The 20,189-nt window shown below is 41.7% G+C and overlaps 1 protein-coding gene across 1 annotated transcript in view; it reads right to left on the bottom strand.

The window, feature by feature from the left end:
* KDM5A (lysine demethylase 5A) overlaps positions 1-19,415 on the bottom strand; it is a 51,211-nt gene extending 31,796 nt beyond the window's left edge. Inside the window, exons 1-10 of the mRNA XM_050324844.1 lie at positions 19,397-19,415; positions 17,410-18,215; positions 15,558-15,635; positions 14,396-14,518; positions 12,089-12,259; positions 11,470-11,604; positions 6,197-6,302; positions 5,561-5,649; positions 2,785-2,943; positions 292-411 (exon numbers count right to left, since the gene is read on the bottom strand). Of these exons, the coding sequence (XP_050180801.1) occupies positions 292-411; positions 2,785-2,943; positions 5,561-5,649; positions 6,197-6,302; positions 11,470-11,604; positions 12,089-12,259; positions 14,396-14,518; positions 15,558-15,635; positions 17,410-18,215; positions 19,397-19,415 (1,806 nt within the window). The remainder of the gene's footprint in view (positions 1-291; positions 412-2,784; positions 2,944-5,560; positions 5,650-6,196; positions 6,303-11,469; positions 11,605-12,088; positions 12,260-14,395; positions 14,519-15,557; positions 15,636-17,409; positions 18,216-19,396) is intronic.
* Between the last annotated feature and the right edge of the window lie 774 nt (positions 19,416-20,189).

Consider the following 20,189-nt stretch of genomic DNA (forward strand, 5'->3'; position numbering starts at 1 on the left):
CAAGAAAAAGATACTTACTCCAGTTTATCAAAACGGGCAAGGACTTTAAACTAGAACATGACCAACACAGTATACCCTAACAAGCAATAAAGCTTTCTGTCCATCACAGCAAAAGGGTGAACTGAAGTTGAAATGAGACCAAACGCCAGAAAGCTAAATCATTTGTTTACATGTTTGAAGCTTATGGTGCCTCTTTAAACAAAGCTAAGATGCCTTAGCAAAAATCAAGGATCAGCTGAAACCTCTTCTCTTTTTCCCTTACAAGGAATCACAACAAAAGCTGAAACTCACATGGACTGGCATGTTGAAATAATCAGACTTGAAGTTATCAGCCATTTCACCAAAGCTCTGGAGAGTATATTCCCTGACAGCTTGTTCAAATCCAAAGGCCTCACGGGGTTTGTTGCATTCCTAGGAGATAGAACATAAAAATATTGTTCCCTGCAGCAGACTATGACACAGTTACATTTTTAGCAAAAAGCCCTAGTGCTTGAGTCCTTACCAAACACAATAAGATACCACTGCTGAGTGCTTTCCACAGCTGAGGAAGTCCCACCACAACGGAAACAGCACAGAATTTACGGTACAGAAGTTCATCTAACACTGTAAACCCCATGCTACATGCTTCTGCTTTCCTGCCCAAAACTACATTTCCTCATCTACCACTGCCAGCCACAGAATGAGACTGTGCACAAGATGTTCAGGCAGCCATAAGGCATTTCTTAGACACATTGGATCCGAGCACCTGCAGAATAACTGCACAGGAACAAACCCCCCACAGCGTCTCAGTCTTATCAAGGCAGCAAATCATCCACAAATTTGGCACTGTGAAAATATACAGGAGGAAAGAGGAAGAAGGAAATTAGTGCAACACAGCCAGCAACAGATATGGCCCATCTGATAGAAAGCCTCCAAGTCTTTCACTGGTCTATTCCCATTCATACTAAAAGTGCAAAAAATAGTAGTGTGCATTCAGCTACTCTCCCCACCCGTTTCTAGTGTGTCTTTCTCAGCTCCTTTGGAGCTGACACAATGTTCACATGTACACAGGACCTATCTGAACACAAAGATGATGTATAACTATCTGTCAGATAGTCAGTCATAACGAAACACGACTAGGAAGGAATTCATCACTAGTTTCTTTTTTTTTCTCCAAGAGGAACTACCCTTAGACTATGCCCAACATGTATCAAAGTAGTTCTTAAAAGGAGCCTGCAACAGAGAATCTACAACATCTGTGAACACTGTCACACAATGTTGACCTAAATACATATAAAGAGCTCCTACCCTATTCTTCCCAGCTTCTCTTCCAGCACACCCTGCTGTTAAAATTACATTAAGCATCTGTGCACAATTAACATCTAAAGTGTTAAAAAACCGAGACAAAAAGCACTACTGAGCACTTCAAACATGTTTCTGCTGTTATTTGTTTACTCACCATTACATAATATAGCTATGATTTTTCCCCTTCTTCCTCTTACTTTCAATATATTTCCAGAATTTTTCAAGTACTTGCTGTACCATTTGCTAGTCACAACTTACTTGGCACTGATCTTTCTGGGGTCTGTATGCACATGCACATTTTTCCTTGGTAACAGTGTATCCCTGTTTTTACTAGCAGTAGCAAAGTTTCTTAGTTTCCACATTCTTAAACTACTGCAGCCACTCTATTTACTACTGTATTCTCTAAATTAAACCATCAGATTGCTGCATTTTGCTGGTACTTCTTTAATGCCATCTCTCTTAAGAGAACAACAAGCAAGCAGCTTAATCCACTCTGTGAGCAGCAGCCCAAAGGGAAAGCTGCATCTTTTCCCTTCCCTGTAACTATGAATTTCCACCTCTCTCACAACAGCATTTGGCTGAGTTCATCTGACAGATTCATCCCGTCAGTGAGAGCAGCAAGCTGATCCACCTCATCACGTGGCTGCACAAGGATCCATTCACCACCATAAGGAAACCAGCAGAAGCCACACAGAAGGGTGTGAGGGACTGGGGGCAAATGGGCACATACACACCTGGGCAAAACTGCCCCCTCTGAAAAAAACACAGCCTGATAAAGTCAATCTCAAAATTAGATTTAGGAACACTAAGCTTCTTCCTCTGAATCCTAAACCTACCAACTTCCTGAGTTTGCGAAATTTGTTTGCTTAAGATAAATACCAAGCCAGTCAAGTGATGTTTGCTGCCTTTAGGCTGTTGATCAGTCATCTCCTGGCATTTGGTAGCTCTTCTTTTCTGTATCCTCAAATTCAACTAGCTTCCACTTTCAGAGCCTGAACAGTTCCTTGTTAAGTTTAAACCAAATCTAAAATAGCTACAAACTTTTAAATTAGTTCTTTCACTTTCTGCTACAAGCTATTCTGAACAACGCTATCATGACTTACCAAATAATCAAAGCTCCCTGTTTTGCCCAATTTGCATATTGTGGTTACTTCATAGTTTACAAAATGTCTCCATCACTATGCTGAAACACCCACCACAACCTTACTTCTCACCCTAATTTCCCACTAGCAAGTTATTGAGTTTCAGCTCTTAACATACCAAGGCCAAAGTTTTAGTTTTCACATGGCCATGTAAGAAACAAAGGTTATGCCCAAGCTCTAGAAGGAATGGTTCTCTCTCCTTATGGCCCATCAACCAAGATTCATGGCTCATGTTGACAATACTCCAAAACCAACTACATCTTCTGCAAAGGTGGACTGGCACTGAGCTGAACTGCTCCTCTGCCCTTTCCAGGTACACAGGTGTACACCCAAAGCTTGAGCAGCTCTTGAACTGTACCTCAGCAACGCACTTTGGACACCTCCAGTCACCCTTGGGTACATCAGGTAGAGGAGGAATCAAGCAAAAAGTGTGATAGCTGTCATCACATCCATCACACAGAAGCAGTTTGTCCTCGTTATTTCCTCTACCGCAAAATAAGCAAACGTAAAGATCAACCTGTGAAGAAAATAAAAAGAAAAAGAAGTTACAAAAAGTTTCTCATTCAGAAGCTTCCTTAAACAAAGGCTCTTCAGGTCTCTTATCATGGAAGACAATTCAAACTAAATCTCTACAAAGTGTGCATGGTCAAGGAAAATATATATAAAAAAAAAAATTTCAGAAATATTTATGTCAATGCTAGCAACAGTCCAGCGATATCTTTGCAATGAAAAAGAAGCGATCACAAAACCCACAAACCTACAGATTTCAATCTAAAAATCCAAGAGGAATGGAAGGAAACTGCATGTAAAGGTACCAGCTTCTTTCTTATTCTCTCCAAAGCAAGGATAAAAACTTCAAATGTTAAGAGAGAAGTATTAATCCCAATAAAATAGCAAACAAGTTTCACAAGTATCTGTTCGAGGTAGTCTCCGGGACCAGAGAGAAAAGCGTTTCAAGAGGTCTCAAGTTTTCTTTGCTGTTGCTTCCTGTATTGTCCAAAGGGCTTTAATTAAATATAAACTGTAACATAATCTGAACGAAAAAAACTGTGTCTTACTTTATCACAGCTAAAAAATTACATCTTAATTTCTACTAACAACAAGAACTTCATGAATGACACCTGCTCCAAATTCTGCTACTGCTCCCCCCAAGTCACTGGCAACTCAGGGTATGAATATTTCCTTCAGGCAGCTCAAAGTAACACCAGAAATAGTGGAGTCGTTTTTTTTGGAGGGTTTAATTTCATCCAGATGTGAAACAGATGTGCCTTTCAGCCGATAAGGTTCAGTTGTGTTAAATACTTGATGTCAACCCCATCTTTAGTTACAGCAGCCTAGTTAAGCATGCGAGCTCCTAGCTAATGCAATAATGCACTTCTTAAGAAGACTGCTCAGGTTTCTTAAGAAACTATTTTAAAAAATAATGCAGTTCTATTAACAGGCATATTATTCTCCCCTTTTTAAAAAAACACACGCACTCACCCTTGTGGAATATCATGTCTGTCTAAAAGACCAAAGCAGCTGCTTTCCTTGCTTGTATAGAGAAGGGAGGGAAGAGGGAGGGAGGGAGGGAACCTCAGCAGGTATTTTCAGCTTCTCTTCCCAAAACTAACAATGCATTAAGATGGTGATCCTATGAGGAGGCTTTTCTACAGTACTCACTGGCTACCTATCACTGACAACACCTTCTTCTCTCCACATTCCTATTAACATACACAGTCTCTATGTTAGCATAAATGGTGATCTGTCAAATAAAAAACTGCACTGAAACAGATATTCACAACAAGCAGATCTGTAATTATGCATAACCACAAACAAGCCTCCTAGCCATGTAACAAAGGAGATTTAGACTATGATGATATATAACTATACTCATCAGAGGCAGAGGAGGGGAATAAAGAGGTGTATTTTATCTCCCCGTTAGCAATTCACGTAAATAAAATCAATTTCACAGTTAGAATTTTACAAAAAGACAAATAAATAAATGATGGGGAAGTATAAACAAACCTGTTCCAGAGTATTTTTCAGATCAAAGTTATACAAAGCAAATGCATCACCCCTGCATTTCAGACTGCTTTCCTTGAAGATCTTTTATCCAAATACTAAAAAATGTGGAACCAAATAGTACTGTCACAGAATTGCACAAAGATTAGAGTTACACCAACACAGTTCTGTTGCTACAGTATTTTCATTTTCACTTACAAACAGAAGTGAATGAAAAGAGTAAACAAATGCTGGTTTTCAAAAAAAACCTCAAGAGTCTAGACAAAATATTTTAAAATTAAAAAATTAAAGCACAATTAAAAAAAAAAATTAAAGTTGCACAAATTCTGATTTAGTTGCAATGGCACAATGATCTGGTTTTTAAATATCCAGCTTCTCTCACACTTTTTCCACCCCAGGAGGCATTTCCAAACAAAAAAATATGATTACTACAGTCTTAGGTTGCCTTGGCCTTCTATGGTTGAAATTTAAAATAAGCTCTTGTAAGCATTTTCAGGCTAAGAAAAAAAAACAACAGCTGAATTTTTAGTGAAGACTAATTCTTTAGACATTAAATGAATGTATCTTCTTTCATAGTCGTGTACACATGCTAAATATGACACTTTAAAAGCAGAAAATCATGTGCTTTGAAAGAGATCAAGAACAACAATCCAGTGCTTTTCCACGGCCAAACATCAGAGCAGTGAACATTTTATTTTTCTCCTTAGGGGTTTCTCTTGAGTAGACTTGTATAATGACTACTTTAAACTCAAAACAGAAAAGACACAAAAGGTGGAATTGCTAAAACCAAAATCCTGAAGTACTGGAGCACCTCAAAATTTCTTCTAAGGAAGAGAATTGTTCTACAAAGAGGAGCTCAAACAGAAAATGAACTACTGAAGGCATTCAAGCATGGGGCAAGTATGAACAGTAAAAAGCTTCACATGGCAAAGAAAAGATTAAAACAAAAACCTAGGGAATAGAGTATTTTTCAAAATACTGTTGTGTTCTTCCCAACAGTATCACCTGCTGCAGTGTGCAGTGATTCACCTATTTAGAGGGGTGGGGGTTGTTTCAGGGAAAAAAGAATAATCTTAGTAAATCAACCAAGTCCTTTTTATCAGAAATCACTGCAGAGGAATCAAACTTACAAAGTTGACAGAAAGAGTTCCCTTGCGTTGCCTCATCTGCATTCCAAATGCTTCTGATCTGGTTCCCTTGCGTCTTCGTGTCACCTCATCTTAAAATAAAGTTAAATGTTATTAATATCACATCCAGATAGACTTAACTTTCAGAAACACCACAGATACACAGCCTGGTACTCTGCACTTCAGATCAGAAACTACCTGACGGCCCAATGAAAACAAAAATGTTGTGTTTTACCTGGCCCATCTAAAATCAGCAAGGATTAAGAAAACCGTATTTTGCTTATCCTCACAGGTGATCCCAATTGCCTCATGAAACAGAGTGGATTACACCCATAATTTGTGCAATTTTATCTGGCACGATCAGTTTCAGTACTGTCAAATCCTGTTTTCCCTTCCAGTCACTCAGTTCAGGGAACAGCTGCTTAATTGTTATTGTTACAATGTAATACATAAAGAGCTGAAACTCTGCCAAGTTACATGAAGCACCCTGTAAACCTTTCTCGTGAATGAAACCCTAGAACACTTAGCTTTCTCTTTCAAGTTTTGATTTGCTTACTTCTTAATGCTGCCTCTAGAGACATTCAGAAAGATTTCACAGTCTCACTACTTTGCAAAGCAAAGAGCCCAAGATTTAATTACCCTCTTTATCCTTAGCTCCCAATGTCAGTCCCATCATCTTGGGTCCAGCTCCAAAGATCTGCAGCTTTTTTAGTTCAGTGTTTCTACTCACTTCTCCTCCCTCTGCCTAAAAAGAAAAACAAGACCACATCAGCACAAACCACCAGTATTTCCCCTCCAGGTTTCTTCATAATTTGTTTATATTCCACTCTCCCACAACATCTGCTCATCAAAAGAAAGGAAACAAGAAGTATGAAAAGACATGATTTTCTATTCCTAAAGCAAATCAACATAGGCAAATGGAATAAAAGACAGCAGTTTTGCCTCACATTTCCAAACTATTTTGCATCTAGTATTACAGACCAACTACAGAAAGTCACCTATACAGCAAATAAAAGAACCAGGTTTAACATTTAGTAAAAAAATAAGAATGCCACAGCAACGTTTTCCAAAATCACCGTGATTCAGTCATGGATTTTAACACACACACTGCTTCAACGGGATTTTGTTATCTGCTTCCTTGAGTAGAAACATCCTCAGGACACTAATGAGTTCCAAACAACTTCCTTGAGCTTGGCTGCTCCTGGGTTTATTTGTGATGAAATGTTATGAGTACAACTCAGATCACAGCAACTCAAGTTGCAAACTCAAAAGCAGAGGTGAACAGACCCATTTGGTGACAACTCCATGCCCCTGCCAGTGTCGTTTCCTGAAGTGTTCTGTTCAACTGAACTTCTTCCTGTTTCTCATTGCTGAACTGCATCATTTTCCCACATCGCTGCTGCTAAACTAACAATAAAAAGAACATAAAGAAGAATATATCTTGCTTTCATCTGCAACACAATCACCTTGGAATTCTTCTTTATGTTGCCTCCTCATACTTTGAAAACCCTTTCTGACCTGATATAGAAGGCCACTAAACTGTCGCTGTTTAAAATCTTCTTCCAGAAATTCACTGATCTTAAAAGATCTCAGGGAATCTACCAATTTTGAAGGTGGGTATCTAATTTTAAAAAGGTTATTACTCAAGTAACTTCCTGATGATACTTCATCTGTTATTTTTCAAAACGACGGCCTGATATGTCATACATGTCCCTCAGGGTGACAGGTTTTCACAGTTTTTAATCAATAAACAAAAACAACTCTTCCAAAAAGTGTTTAAAGTAAGTTCAAATGCATTTGCAATAAAGATAAAAAAAAGAGATGATTTCCATTTATTCAGCCTAAATGAGTTGTTTTCCTTGCTTCAGGACAGACATTCAAAGGGATTTCATTTCCTAGGCATTATTACTCTATGGAATTTTTTGTGATATTTAAAGTCCCTGTTCCCACTGAACTGTGGATGCAGTGTGCTAACGGGCATCTTTCCAAACTAATTATTGCTGATATTCTAATTCTGAACATTTATATGTTGGTATTAAATTATTTTTACTGTAGATAGATGTTACCAACTTTGTAAGCCCACTGTGAACCTGCATGCTAACTGGAAAATTTTTCCTCATCAATTCCTCACTTTTTGGATAACAAGCCATAAGGAAACACACCTGGAGACTTCCCAGTCCCTCATTTTCCATTTGAAATTCATTAACTCAATCGTTCTCTCAACTAACAAAACCCAACAGAATCAACCTACATAACATTTTTCAGCAAAGCCATCATTTCACCAGCATTTGTGAACTATCTCCACAACTTCTGCTATTCTGACCTAAGACAGTTTTCTCAATGACACATGAAAAATAATTTTATTACCATATTTACTAAAAATAAATCATTAACATGCAGCAACATCTCTTCAGATTTACAGCTTGGTTTAAAAATACATTCCTTAAATATATTTTCATAACTCCATTGCCTGGATTTACTTGGATTCCGCTAAACCTAAGCGGATGAAACCCATTCATGCTCAGGTGGAAAAAGCTGTAGTTTTGAAAAAGTTGGCTTTTTGAAAGGGAAATATTTTTTAAAAATCCAGACTTCTACATAACCTCATGAACACTGCCAGGATACTGACAGTTTAAGGTGTAAAGTACTCAGTATTCAGAAGCCTCACTGAGTAGTTTTTCGGTGGTGTCCTTTAAGACTGTAAAAAACCAAACTCAAAACTGCGAGCACATGGAAGTGGCAGTGGTGCATTCCTTGCCATTTTCTCACTGCTAACAACACAATCTCAGTTTTGCATTATATCTTCTCCACATCAGTGAAATGAACTTGATTAAACTGTGATTCTATTCTCATCCCTGCTTTGTGCCGAAGAGCACAGACATAATTTTGTTTCTTTCACCTTCTCAACTGAAAGTACAACCCAAGGGCTTTCCTGGTATATAGGCCAATCCTAATAACATGATCCGTTACACTGGATTCACACACACTGTCTTTTTCCATTGTCCCACCCTCATTAACTTGGAAACACTTGCATCCCCATTCCTCCACCCCCAATGTGCAAGAACACAATAGTTACAATCAAGAACCAAAATATTTACATGTTTGGGGCATTTGTCAGCATATCCCAGAGCTCTTTTGTTTCACTGTTTTGTTTCACAGCTATTCCCATGGAAGGAAATCTTTCAAACCAAAAAAACTGAAGCTTATTTTATTACGTTATTCTACAATCAACCAAACTTCTTCTAAGAGAAACCTGAAAGCAGACATACTGCTTAGAATTGGGTTTAAGTTAGGAAAATTCTCTGGACATCAAGTTAACATCCTTTGAAAAGACAGCACTTTTTGTTCCAGTACTGCATTTCTTTACCACAAATCACCATGACGTAACTTCATTAGACAAATCCCTTGTCAGTTAAAATACACCCTAACACATCATCTATGAAGAGACACTACTCTTTTCTAAGAAAGTACTCTCTTAAATTTAATCTTTCCTTCAGGATGTTCTTTTCTAATCTGAATTAATCCTACTTTTTTTTTTTTTTACAAGCCCTTAGGAACTCAGTTGCCCTTCTCCAGTTTTTATTTGTGAAAGCTTCCTTCACAGAAAAGAGAAAGAGAATAAAACATTCAGTTTATTTTCTGAACAGAATCTCTTATCATCAAATTATTCTCTTCCTATTCAAATACAAAGTTTTCAACTGACACTGGATTGTGGTGTTCGGATTCTCAACCCACCCTACCCACAAAATACCCATTCCCTATTTTCTTTCATTTTTCACATTCTCCAAAAAATCCTGAAATTTGCTTTTTTGAAGTCTGACACCTTCTACTGCTGAGGATGTTTATTCAAGTAATTTCTGATTACTATCTTTACGCTTTCTTATTTGTTCTTCGGCAAGTTATCTGCAAGAAGATGCACAGAATTTTTGGAAAGTACTTTCAGCACTTGAAAAAGATCTACAGAGATGCAGGGGCCTGTGGAGTTATCCATGCTCACTACCCAGGCACTGGACTACTTGGCACACTACACACAAATCATTCAGATGTTTCAACTAGAGCAGAATGACATTTATTTAGCAGTCTTTACATTACTTGCATATTACCTGTTCTCTGAAGACTATTTAGACAATCCCTGGTACAATTCCAGGTTTGCACTTCAAACACTAAACAGCGTCCTGTCGACACTAAGGAGGTGCACTGACATCTGGAACAATTGCTCCATGTTCTCAGGTATTTACCCTCTACCATTTGGGGCTACTGAGGACAAAAAAAAATCTGCCTCTAAATGGTGTTCCAGGGATGACTTATGATAGTTATACACAGCTTCCAACACAGCCAGAAACTAATCCTCCTGGCTACACGAGTAGGTTGAGCTTTTCCTGTATTACACAAGTCGTTTCAGCCATTTTAATAACTGTAATGCTTAAAAGATAGCTTGGCTACAAGCCTAATAAAAGGCATTTATACATATATATATATATATATACTTTTGCAGATGATCCAAATAAAATAATCTTTCATTTCTGAAATGCAGCCCTTTTAAACAAAATGAAGCAGCTACAGCAGTGCCAGGACCAGTACAGAATCATTTTTCCAACAAGGAGAAATGAGGAGGACCATTATTCTGTTGAAATCAGTAGGAGAAAAGATCACACAGGATCTTAATACCATAGAGGCGCTTCTACACCATGTATGAGGAGAAGGTCATACTGGCATTTTCCTGTAAGATTCAGTAAAATCCTAAAAAGAATTCCACACAGTGATGATCACAGTTCATGCAGTGTTTGCAGTTTTTCTGGATAGCTCACCAACAATGCTTTATTTAAGAAATCTGGTAAGATCACTGCCTGAGACTGCTTATGTGACACCTTGTTATATGGCTACCATAAATTACATCAAGTCAGCTTCAGTCAGCTAAGGAAACAGACTGAAAAAAGACAACTCAGCCTAAATCAATCATGACATCAGAGAAAAATGTGAAAGTTTATAAGGGATACTCAAGTATATCCGTGACAAGAAAGATGCATTTGAAAACAGGCAGTTTAAGAGCATTTGAAAAAAACCTGGCAGTTCTGAAACTAAGTCTAGAATGGCGTGAAGCAAGTAGGAAGTTGGTTGCATATAAATCCAGCTTTCGCCCACGCTCTGCTGATGAGCCAGCAGGGAGCCACCAGACTTCATGTGAAGAGCCTTAGGATGCTGCTTGCAATAGATATCTTCGTCAAAAGGTAAAGGCCTGCTTTAAATAGTGCAATAGAGCCATCAGGACAAGACCCCACAGTTGTTTCTAATGAGACAGCATTTAAAACAGTGGTGATTCAGTCTGAATTGACATTTACTGTGGGGTACTCCCAGGATATATCACCAGGTAGAATACCAGAAGTTCCTATAACACCAGTAATTCTGAAGAAAACAAACTGCTTTTCAGTAGCAAAACTGTAGTAATCCTATACAGTTCCAGCCATCACTCATCATCTCCTCACATACTTATTTCTTCAGAGAAGTAGTCTGCCCAGTTTGAGGCAGTCCCATGTGCAACTGCACAATTAACAAAGACTTACCTACACATATTTGTGTCACTAAGGGACATTTTTAAAAAGCTTGTAAAAATCTTTTAGAACTTTGCACAAGCAGAAGCTTTAATATAATTCACAAACAGCTTTCTATCTGTTTAGTGTTCACAGATGCATTCATTACCAAGGTACTTCGGCCACTCATCAATAAAAAAAAAAAAGGCAGCTTTTAGAAGTTTTAATATAAACAGTGCATCTACCACATCAAACCAGGTCTCAGAAAGACAACCTTCTCTGGATTTTATTTAGATGAAGACTGCTTCCTGGTGGTGCTTTTGAGCAGGCTCCCACAGCCAAAGGCTGCTGCACTGCTCTGTGTAGGAGCAGGGTATCAGGTACCTGGGATTTGACGCGCCTGGTTCTCTTCAGCACAACGTTCATTCTTGACGCCTGCTTTGGGGAAGCCTGGGCATCTGAGCTGAGGTCCTCAGCCTCCACTTTGTCCTTAAGATCCAAGTTAGGCTTTTGGATGCCCTAGGGGATCAGAGCACAGCACACCGTGATGATTGGTCAGGCAGTGCCAGTCATTCCACAGCCTGTGAATCACTCTGTTTGCGAAGAAACAGGACAAGTGAAGTCACACGGCATTACACACACCGTCTGGACAAGAGGTCAATTAATCCACACACCCTTCAACTACGGAAACCGAATCTCAACTACCAGCTTATCAAGAGAAAAAGAGATCTTTGCAATTAATCATATCATCTTCTGCCTTGTTTTCCTTCCCAACAAGAGCTGACTTCAGTCCTATAAAGAAATACGCAACAATAACTACGCCAAGTCACATAAGTTCTAGCACTATTCTGTCACAGGTGAGTGTGAGGGTGGTTCGAGCTTTGTGTGCAGAGCTGAAGCTTCTAAAAGCACAGGCCCTATGTCCTAGTTTTCTATGCAGTAACACAGCACTCTCTGTGCTGTTTGGGTCTCCTCTTCATATCGTGAAAGACAAGCATCTCACCATAAGGCTGACTCCGGACTGGAAGAGCTCATAGGGATACAAGATCCGTTCATAATGAGACTTGAGTAAGGACCCTGTGCCCTTCCCTGGAAGGTAGCCAAGCCGACTTGCCACTTTGGACCATTTCTTCTCTTTAGTGACTACTTCAAAGCCTCCTTTGCTGGCAACAATCTGAAATGCATAAATAAAAAGTTAAGGGTTTTGAGCCGCTCTCACCAACTTGCATAAACCAAGAATCAATGAAACCAATCAAATGTTAAAAGGTTCTATGGAAAAGTGACAGAATCCTGGATTTAGCTTTTGTTTCCCAGAAGACTAGTACTTTAATAATGAAGCACTTACTTAGTCTCACTACTTCATACATTTAATGTGACAATTTATCTAGTAAATGTAAATTGCATACTGTCCTAGACAGGAGGAGTCCAACAGTTAAAATTTATGATGTGTTGGAAACAATACAAACCCTACCACCAGAACAAACTCAGAAGTTAACTCTCACCAGAGTTGTACTCTGACATAAAACACAAGTCTGCCCAGAAGTAAAGCCCATTCTAATAGACCCCAGGCAGAAGGGAGTGTTGTGGAGCTCAAAACTTTAGAGTTAGAGAAACTCTCACAAAAATCCCTGAATGGAAGAGAGACTACTATAAGAAAAGGGAATTTACCTTCCAAATAACTCAGTCCAGCTTTTACACCTGACTTTAACTGGTTTGACGTGAGTAATTCCCATACAGAACTATCACTGCTTACATATAAAAAACAAGACCCTTTGCCTCCAAGTAATGAACATAACACAATATGAGTTCCTTCCTCAGAAACACTGGCAACATTTCCACTGCCTCCATTCCTTTTAAAGTTTCACTGCCAAGTAGTTAAAAACACCAAGGGATTATAATTTCATTTACATTATTGTAGGACTAGTACTATATCTGCAACAATGTAGTTTTGCTGTGCATTTCCTTACACAAGGATGACAAGGACCAAATTCATGCTTAATGTTTCACAAACTGTTAAAAATCACAATGCAAAAACATTTCATTACTGGAGTGAAATTCATGGTTTGCTTTTGAGGCTGAGGTAAATTCAGAAGTCTAATTGTGACAGTGACAAGTAAAATTGCTAATTCTAGTTCCTCCCATAATCAGACATGTTTAAATAAAACAGTAATCTTATTGATCATTATTTTTCCTCATATGTACAGAAAAGTTCTAGAAAAGCCTATTAAAATTAAACCAGTCCTAAATTTCAACTTATCTTCAAAATTTCCATTAAAATTTGTTTTCCAAAAGTATCTATACATGAACAATGGCTAGAGAAGCCACTAGCGAACTATATGAGCTGAGACCTGCAAATCTGCAGCCAACTAAAGTGTTCCAGCTCATACCAGTGAACCAGATATCCCCCAGTACCCCTGATACTCTGCATATTCCAGTATCAGCTTTTCTCTGCAACTTTATCGGCACTTCCAGACTTTCCAAAGTACTTGACTCCTCTTTTCTTAAAAATGAAACATATTCAGACCTTGACATTTTTACTTACCTGTGAGAAAGGAATCTTGATGGGGAATGGAAAGTGATGCTCTAACCTAGAAGCACTAGAACTACCAGAACTTCAGTCTTTACCCTGTAAGAAGAAATCTACCTATGTATATTAACAAGCCATCCTTAACAGCTAAGTTTATAATGGTACATATATTTTGCCAGTGCAAAAGCAAATTCCAACAATTCATTTGTGTGTAAGCTTTGAAACACAACACACCAAATATAGCTACAGTAGAACAGATTTCTAGCCAGCCTTAAGCTGAGTCTGGTTTTAAAATGAAAATAATTGTTCCTGAAACTGCCACTATAAATTCTCAAAGATGCATGTTTATAAAAACCTCTTCTGGGAGAGAGGAGGGAGCAATTACAACAATTAACTAGAGAATTCCTAGTTCAGAGCTGAACTGCACACAAGCACAGTGCTGCCTTCCCAAAGAGCACCTCAAACTCCTGCAGCTCCACCACACGTGAAAAAGGAGAACTAAAAAGCAAGTGGCCAGCTGACACCAGGACATTCAAGCTATATGAGGTAATGAATACTTGCTGTATAGAATCCAACCACAGGCAGCTGATTTAACTATGCTATGACATGTCTGCCATAACGGTTCAAATTAGGAATGTTGTTTACTGTGGGTTTTTCCCCCCAATTATTTAATCTCCACATTAATGAGATTAGTGCTGTAAAACAAACCCTCCCTGTTAGTTGGTTTCTTGAGCCTGAATGAAAATCCAAGTCCCTGCCTGACTAAGGCCTACAAATACCTACCTTGCTCAGACCATAGAGATCCAGTATCTTTCTCTCGACCACGGGGATTTTTAAATTGGATCCTTGAAGTTCCCAAAATTTTGCTAACTGATCCAAGAAATCCAGCTTCACTCTTGTCATTGCCTGCAATCAACGAAAGCAGACAATCACGTACATCCCAAAACCAATGTGACAAAAACCTTACAGTCCTGAGAGAAAAAGGTAAGTTTTTATAATGTTCTGATTTTCAATGGGGAACTTGGCAAGGGAGGTATTTCTCAGTCATGTTAAAAAAGCCTAAAAATAGAAACACTGATAAAAAAGTGTTTCTCTCTGCATTTAAGATCCTATAAACCAAACTCCTTCCTAACAGATTCGTGGTTTGAAACCAAAACCCAAACTTATGAAAAAAAAAAAAAAAAAAAAACCAGCATTCCAGAGAGAAACACAAGAGCAATTATTAAAGTATACATAGGTGGGGAGGGGGAGAGTTACAAACAGTTTTTATATATGCCTTAACCATGCAGAAGGGCCTCCTCCCCTGAGCATTTTAGGAGTACTCAAATCACTTTCCATAAGGAGACCCATTTACAAGCCAAACGATACACGACGTTTTGGCATGTGAACAGAGCAGGGCTTTGAGCAGTGTTGTAGAGAAAAGCAAAAACCAGGGCAGAATGGAACTCATGCTGCTTTCAAGAAAGCTCACATAGATTTCTAAATCATAAAATTAACCGACTATAATAAGGCCATAAAAAAAAAATCAGGTCTTTTTAAGGCTTAAAAGGCATTATCAAATCAGTATGAGGTAACCAGAGGCTTCAGAACAGCAGTATATATTTCAAGAGAAAAAAAAAAAATCCTTGCCTGTGGAGCTCTGAACGCTAGACACTGGCTGCTCTTACTACACACATGGTATTTGGAATTCATTTTAGACATTTCCAGTTGAATGTGAAAAACTCTTGTGGCTATTTTGGGTAATAAAATAAAAAACAGACTTTTCTCAAAGCCATGGAGAGTTATTTTATATGAACTCTGCCACTGCCAAGTATAAACATTGATGTGGTCTACGGATTTCTAAAGTATTCCCCATCCAGAAACCTGCCAAGATGCAAATCTCAAGCAGGGAGACCTCCTGCTTTCAGTGCAAACACAAAATTATATCAACAGTGGGCAAGCTCACCTCCAGTTCATTCAGGCGCTGAATTCGTGGAGTGAAACGAAAACTTTGTACTTCACAAGCAAATGGAGGCTGCCAGTCCTAAACAGAGACAGAAAGACATTTTATTGCTTCCAGAAACTTCTCAAGGCACAAAACCAGCAGACCCCAATGATGCCTGAGTAAACAGGCTTCCAACAGTAAATGAGTTTCTCAGTAAAACCAGTGATATCACTTTCCAATTTAAAGACATTCTTGTGCTTACACAATAACGTTCCTCCCACAATATTTTAGTTAGAGGAAAAGATCCTCACAGAAGTAAAAATGCAAAATAAAATAAGGTTTCAAACATTTCAGTATGCATTGCTTCACACTAAATTTAAATCGGTGGTACACCCTGTAGCTTGCTGGTTAGTTACTCTAAAAAAAGTTCCATATATCCTGCACCCTGAAAAATTCTCACTGTCAACAGCAACAAAGACTAAATAAAGCACATTATAACACATCTAGCATTTTCATGTATAAAGATAAGACCACCAGTCAGGAGCTCAGCTCTTTTAACAGAAATGGAGCCTTAAACAATGACCCTCTCAGCACCACCAGCCGGTTCAACCACAAGTGCCTCCCAGCCCCATCTCCCACAGTTGTGTTACAACATCAAAACAAGTCATTCAGTTTTTCAGCACTTTTTTTTTTTTTAAACAAAAGCTTCACTTACAGTGGATTATCTACCTGGCAGCAAATACAAGAGAGCAAGGACACCCCACTCCAGGTGGACAAGCCACGCTAATCATTTATTATTTGCTCTGCTGCAGCACACAAAGGCCTCAAGTCCAAGTGAAAAATATTTACAACTTCCAATAATGGTAAAGAGCAATAAATCAGCAGGGTTAGTGTGAAGTGTCTGATTTAGTCCTTCTTGCAGGCTGCAAATCAACTCTTGCATCCCGTGGAACCCTGCAGTGCGAACAGCTCGGCAATCGCGGAGAGACACGAACACATCCCACGGCCAGGAAAGTTCTCGTTATTCTCAATGAACAGGACCTGGATCGGTTTCTTGGGGCCTCTCAACCTGAGCCATTCTGCTTATTTTAGAAAGGGCAGCCCCGTGGAGGTCAAGTCTTCCCCGTGCCATTAAACCAACTAAAAAGATTCCGGGAACCAAAACAGGCCGGGAGGGGGATCATGAAATCCAATCGGCAAACCCCGCAACTCGGATCACGCTTTCTTTTCAGGTTTTTACCTCTCTCGGTATTTTCAAGCCTCTTACTTAACTGCCATATTTAAAGTCCATTTGTACTTTAATAATTCGGGGATCTAACTGCCTTCTGCCTTGTCGAGATGGTTTTCCCAGGTCACTGGACAAGTGATCGTGAAATAATGACCGAGTCATCGGAGTGATTAAGCTTCTTCTTCCTAAACTGCCTCAAACAAACATAATTCCCCTGCACAAACAGGGCGGCCGCGCTCCTCTTAACAGCTTACAGGCTATGCTTATAAACAACAGTCCGCTAAAAACAAACACCCTCTTTTCTCTCTCCTCCCCTCCCGGAGCAAACGCCCGAGTTCACCCACGAAGCGCTCGCAGCTTTCACAAGTCGGCCGGTGGGGTTTTTTACTGAAGTGACGAGAGCGTGAAGTCCCGGGCACCTCCACGCACCGTTCGCTCCTGGCCTTGGGCAGAGCAACCTCCCAACACCCCGCTCCGAGGTCAGACACTCCACAGGTCCCTCGGTGCCCCCGGCACGGGCCCCGCGGCCCGTCGGAGGGGACACCCGGCACGCCGGGCGAACCGGGATGGGGGGAAGGCGCTGCCCGGCCCCTCACGCCCCGCGCGGAGCCCCCGAGCCGCGCTCAGCCCCCCCGGGCGCGGTACCTTGGGGGGCCGGATCTTGCAGATGCCGGTTTTCTCGGCCAGGCCACGGATGCGGCCGATGAAGCCGAGCGGGTCGCTGAACTCCTCCCAGCTGGGCTCGAACACGGGGCACTCGGGCGGCGGCACGAACTCGGCCGCATAGCGCGACCCGCCGCCCCCGCCATGGCCGCAGGGGGAGGGGGGCGCCGGCGCCGCCGGGAGCGCAGGGCGGAGCGGGGCGGGCAGGGCGCTCAGTGTCCGGAGCGGGGGCCGAGGCGCATCCCCGGCGGGGCGGGCGGCGGCGGTGCCGCGGTGACGGTGGCGGGCGCTGTCCCGGCCCGGGCCGCTCCCCCCGCCCGAGCCCCGCTCCTCGCCTCCGGCCCGCCGGAAGTGACGGGCCGTACCAACCCTCCCCCGGAACTGCAAGGCGCGTTGCCTTCCGAGCCGAAAAGTAGTCCCTCCGGCGCTCCTCTGCTGGCGAGGCACCTCCCGCGCCCGCCGCCTCCGGGGACGCCCCTCCGGCAGCTCCCGGCGCGGACGCGCCCGGCCCGCCGCCCCTCGGGGCACCGCGCGGGGCAGGAGGGCGCCACGGAGCGCGAGGGCGGGGCCGACGCCACTTCCGCCGCGGAGGAATGTGCGAGGAAACCCGAGCCATTCAGTTCCGGTGCGGAGCGGCCGCGTCGCCCATTGTCTGGGCTGGACGGCAGGCCACGCCCACGGACAGGCCCCGCCCCTCGCAGACCCCCGCCCTCCCGTAGGCCCCGCCCCCTGGAGCGGGAGCGTCCGTCCGTCCGTCCGTCCGTCCGTGGCCGCGGGACCCTCCTGAGCTGGAAGAGACCCCCAGGGACCGTCCAGTCCAGCTCCTGTCGCCGCGCAGGACCATCCCCAACAACCCCACCGTGTGCTTGAGAGCGTTGTCCAAACGCTCCGTGAGCCTCTGGCAGCCTTGGCGCTGTGACCGCTGCCCTGGGGAGCCTGTTCAGTGCCCAGCCGCCTCCTGGGGAAAGAACCTCTTCCTAACATCCAACCTAAGCCTCCCCTGACACGACTTCAGGCCATTCCCTCGGGTCCTGTCCCTGGTCACCACAGAGTGCCTGCCCCTCCTCTTCCCCTCACGAGGAAGTTGTAACTGCAGTGAGGTCTCCCCTCAGCCTCCTCCAAGCTGAACTTCCTCAGGTCGTGCCAAGTGCTCCACTGTCACCTCCCAACCCCTGCTGCTATGGATGGATACTCTGCTGATCTCCCCCTACGCACTGTTTTATTTCCTAAGTCATCACAACTTCGAACTCGTTAAGTACCTCCTGGGACTCATTAAGTACCTCTTTACCTATCCATAGCAACATAGTCTTCCAAAATAAATTGTATGTTGTTAGAGTTGGTTTTTTTTTACCAGAACCCTGCCTTCAGTGTTCACCAAACGCCACGTTTCACTTTATTCTCTGTGAATATTTATTCTCTCGATTATTCAAACCTCGCTCCTGGTGTTCTACTTCAGGCTCAAAAAAAGTTAATTTCCTCACCCCCTCTTACCATGAGGCTTACAAGATCTGCTTCAGACCAAATACATTTATCTGCATCGCTTCCTTGCCTGTTTAAAGAGGTGTTGCCTGCATTGTACATGTGGTAAACACGTGTCCCCACTGCAAATGGTTAATTTTGACAGAAGTTACAGGTAAGGGCAAACTTATCTTATAAAACGTTGAGCAAATTGAGGTTATTCTGTTGTTGCAAAGTATTCTTGCATTTTGCAGGGGATTCCTGGAATGGCTGCTTGGTACTTTTATGTAAGACTGTATAAGCATGTGGAATGCAGATATTTTCTTGCCAGTATCCAGAAATCATAATTCTTTTAACTCCTTGCATTTTCTTTCTATTATTATTTGGTTGTGTCTCTCTCCTGACAAGCTGTACCAGAGCCCTTTGAGGAAATACATCTGTTTTCTATTCCCATCAGCAGAATCAACAACCTTCCCAGTTTGAAGATAAGCAACGATTTAGCCAGGAATACCAGAGGGAAAAATCTCCATGCTCGAAAGCTTTGTTTTGAGAACCACTCTTTTGCTGATTTCCCTGTAGACTGACTCTTCAAGGTTGTTTCAGCTTTGTGTTAATATGTTTGGGTTAGTGGAGGGCTCTGGAAGGCAATGCTGGGAATTGCAGAGGTTTTCCTAAAAGCAAAAAGCTAAATATCCCAAATAACCCAAGGGGGCATTTTTTTCATCATCCTGGTTCTGCAAGGTATCCTTTTTGAAACAGAATTTTACGCTTTTCTCTGTTACCTGCTCTGGTTTAGGGGCTGTTGGCTTCTGAAACACTGGTCCGTGCTAGGACTTGTGTACCCTCTGTCAGTCTTTATTCTGTCAGTCTTTATTCTTCTTAGTTCTCTGGAAGTATTTATCACTTTCCTGAGAGAATACTTCAGCCCTTTGTACAATGTGTTCCGCTGCTCTCTGGAGAGAGCACCCAGTCTAACTAAGGGGAATCACTGAATATCCTGGGGTGGAAGGGACCAACAAGGATCATCAAGTCCAAATCCCTAATAGCATTGTTTCTTCTGGACTTTGCCAAGACAAATGATCTACCCTCCTCTTTTCTCTGTTTCATGACAAAATCAGTTTGAAGAAGAATCACAGAATCACAGAATATTCTGACTTGGACGGGACTGACAAGGGTCATCAAGTCCAACTCCTGGCCCTGCACAGGACGCCCCAAGAATCGCATCACATGTCCAGGAGTGTTGTCCAAACGCTCCTTGAACTCTGTCAGGCTCAGTGCTGTGATCACTGCCCTGGGGAGCCTGT

This window comes from Myiozetetes cayanensis, unplaced genomic scaffold, assembly GCF_022539395.1.
Source record: "Myiozetetes cayanensis isolate MyiCay16 unplaced genomic scaffold, myiCay2020 scf3, whole genome shotgun sequence".
NCBI classification, from domain to species: Eukaryota; Metazoa; Chordata; class Aves; order Passeriformes; family Tyrannidae; genus Myiozetetes; species Myiozetetes cayanensis.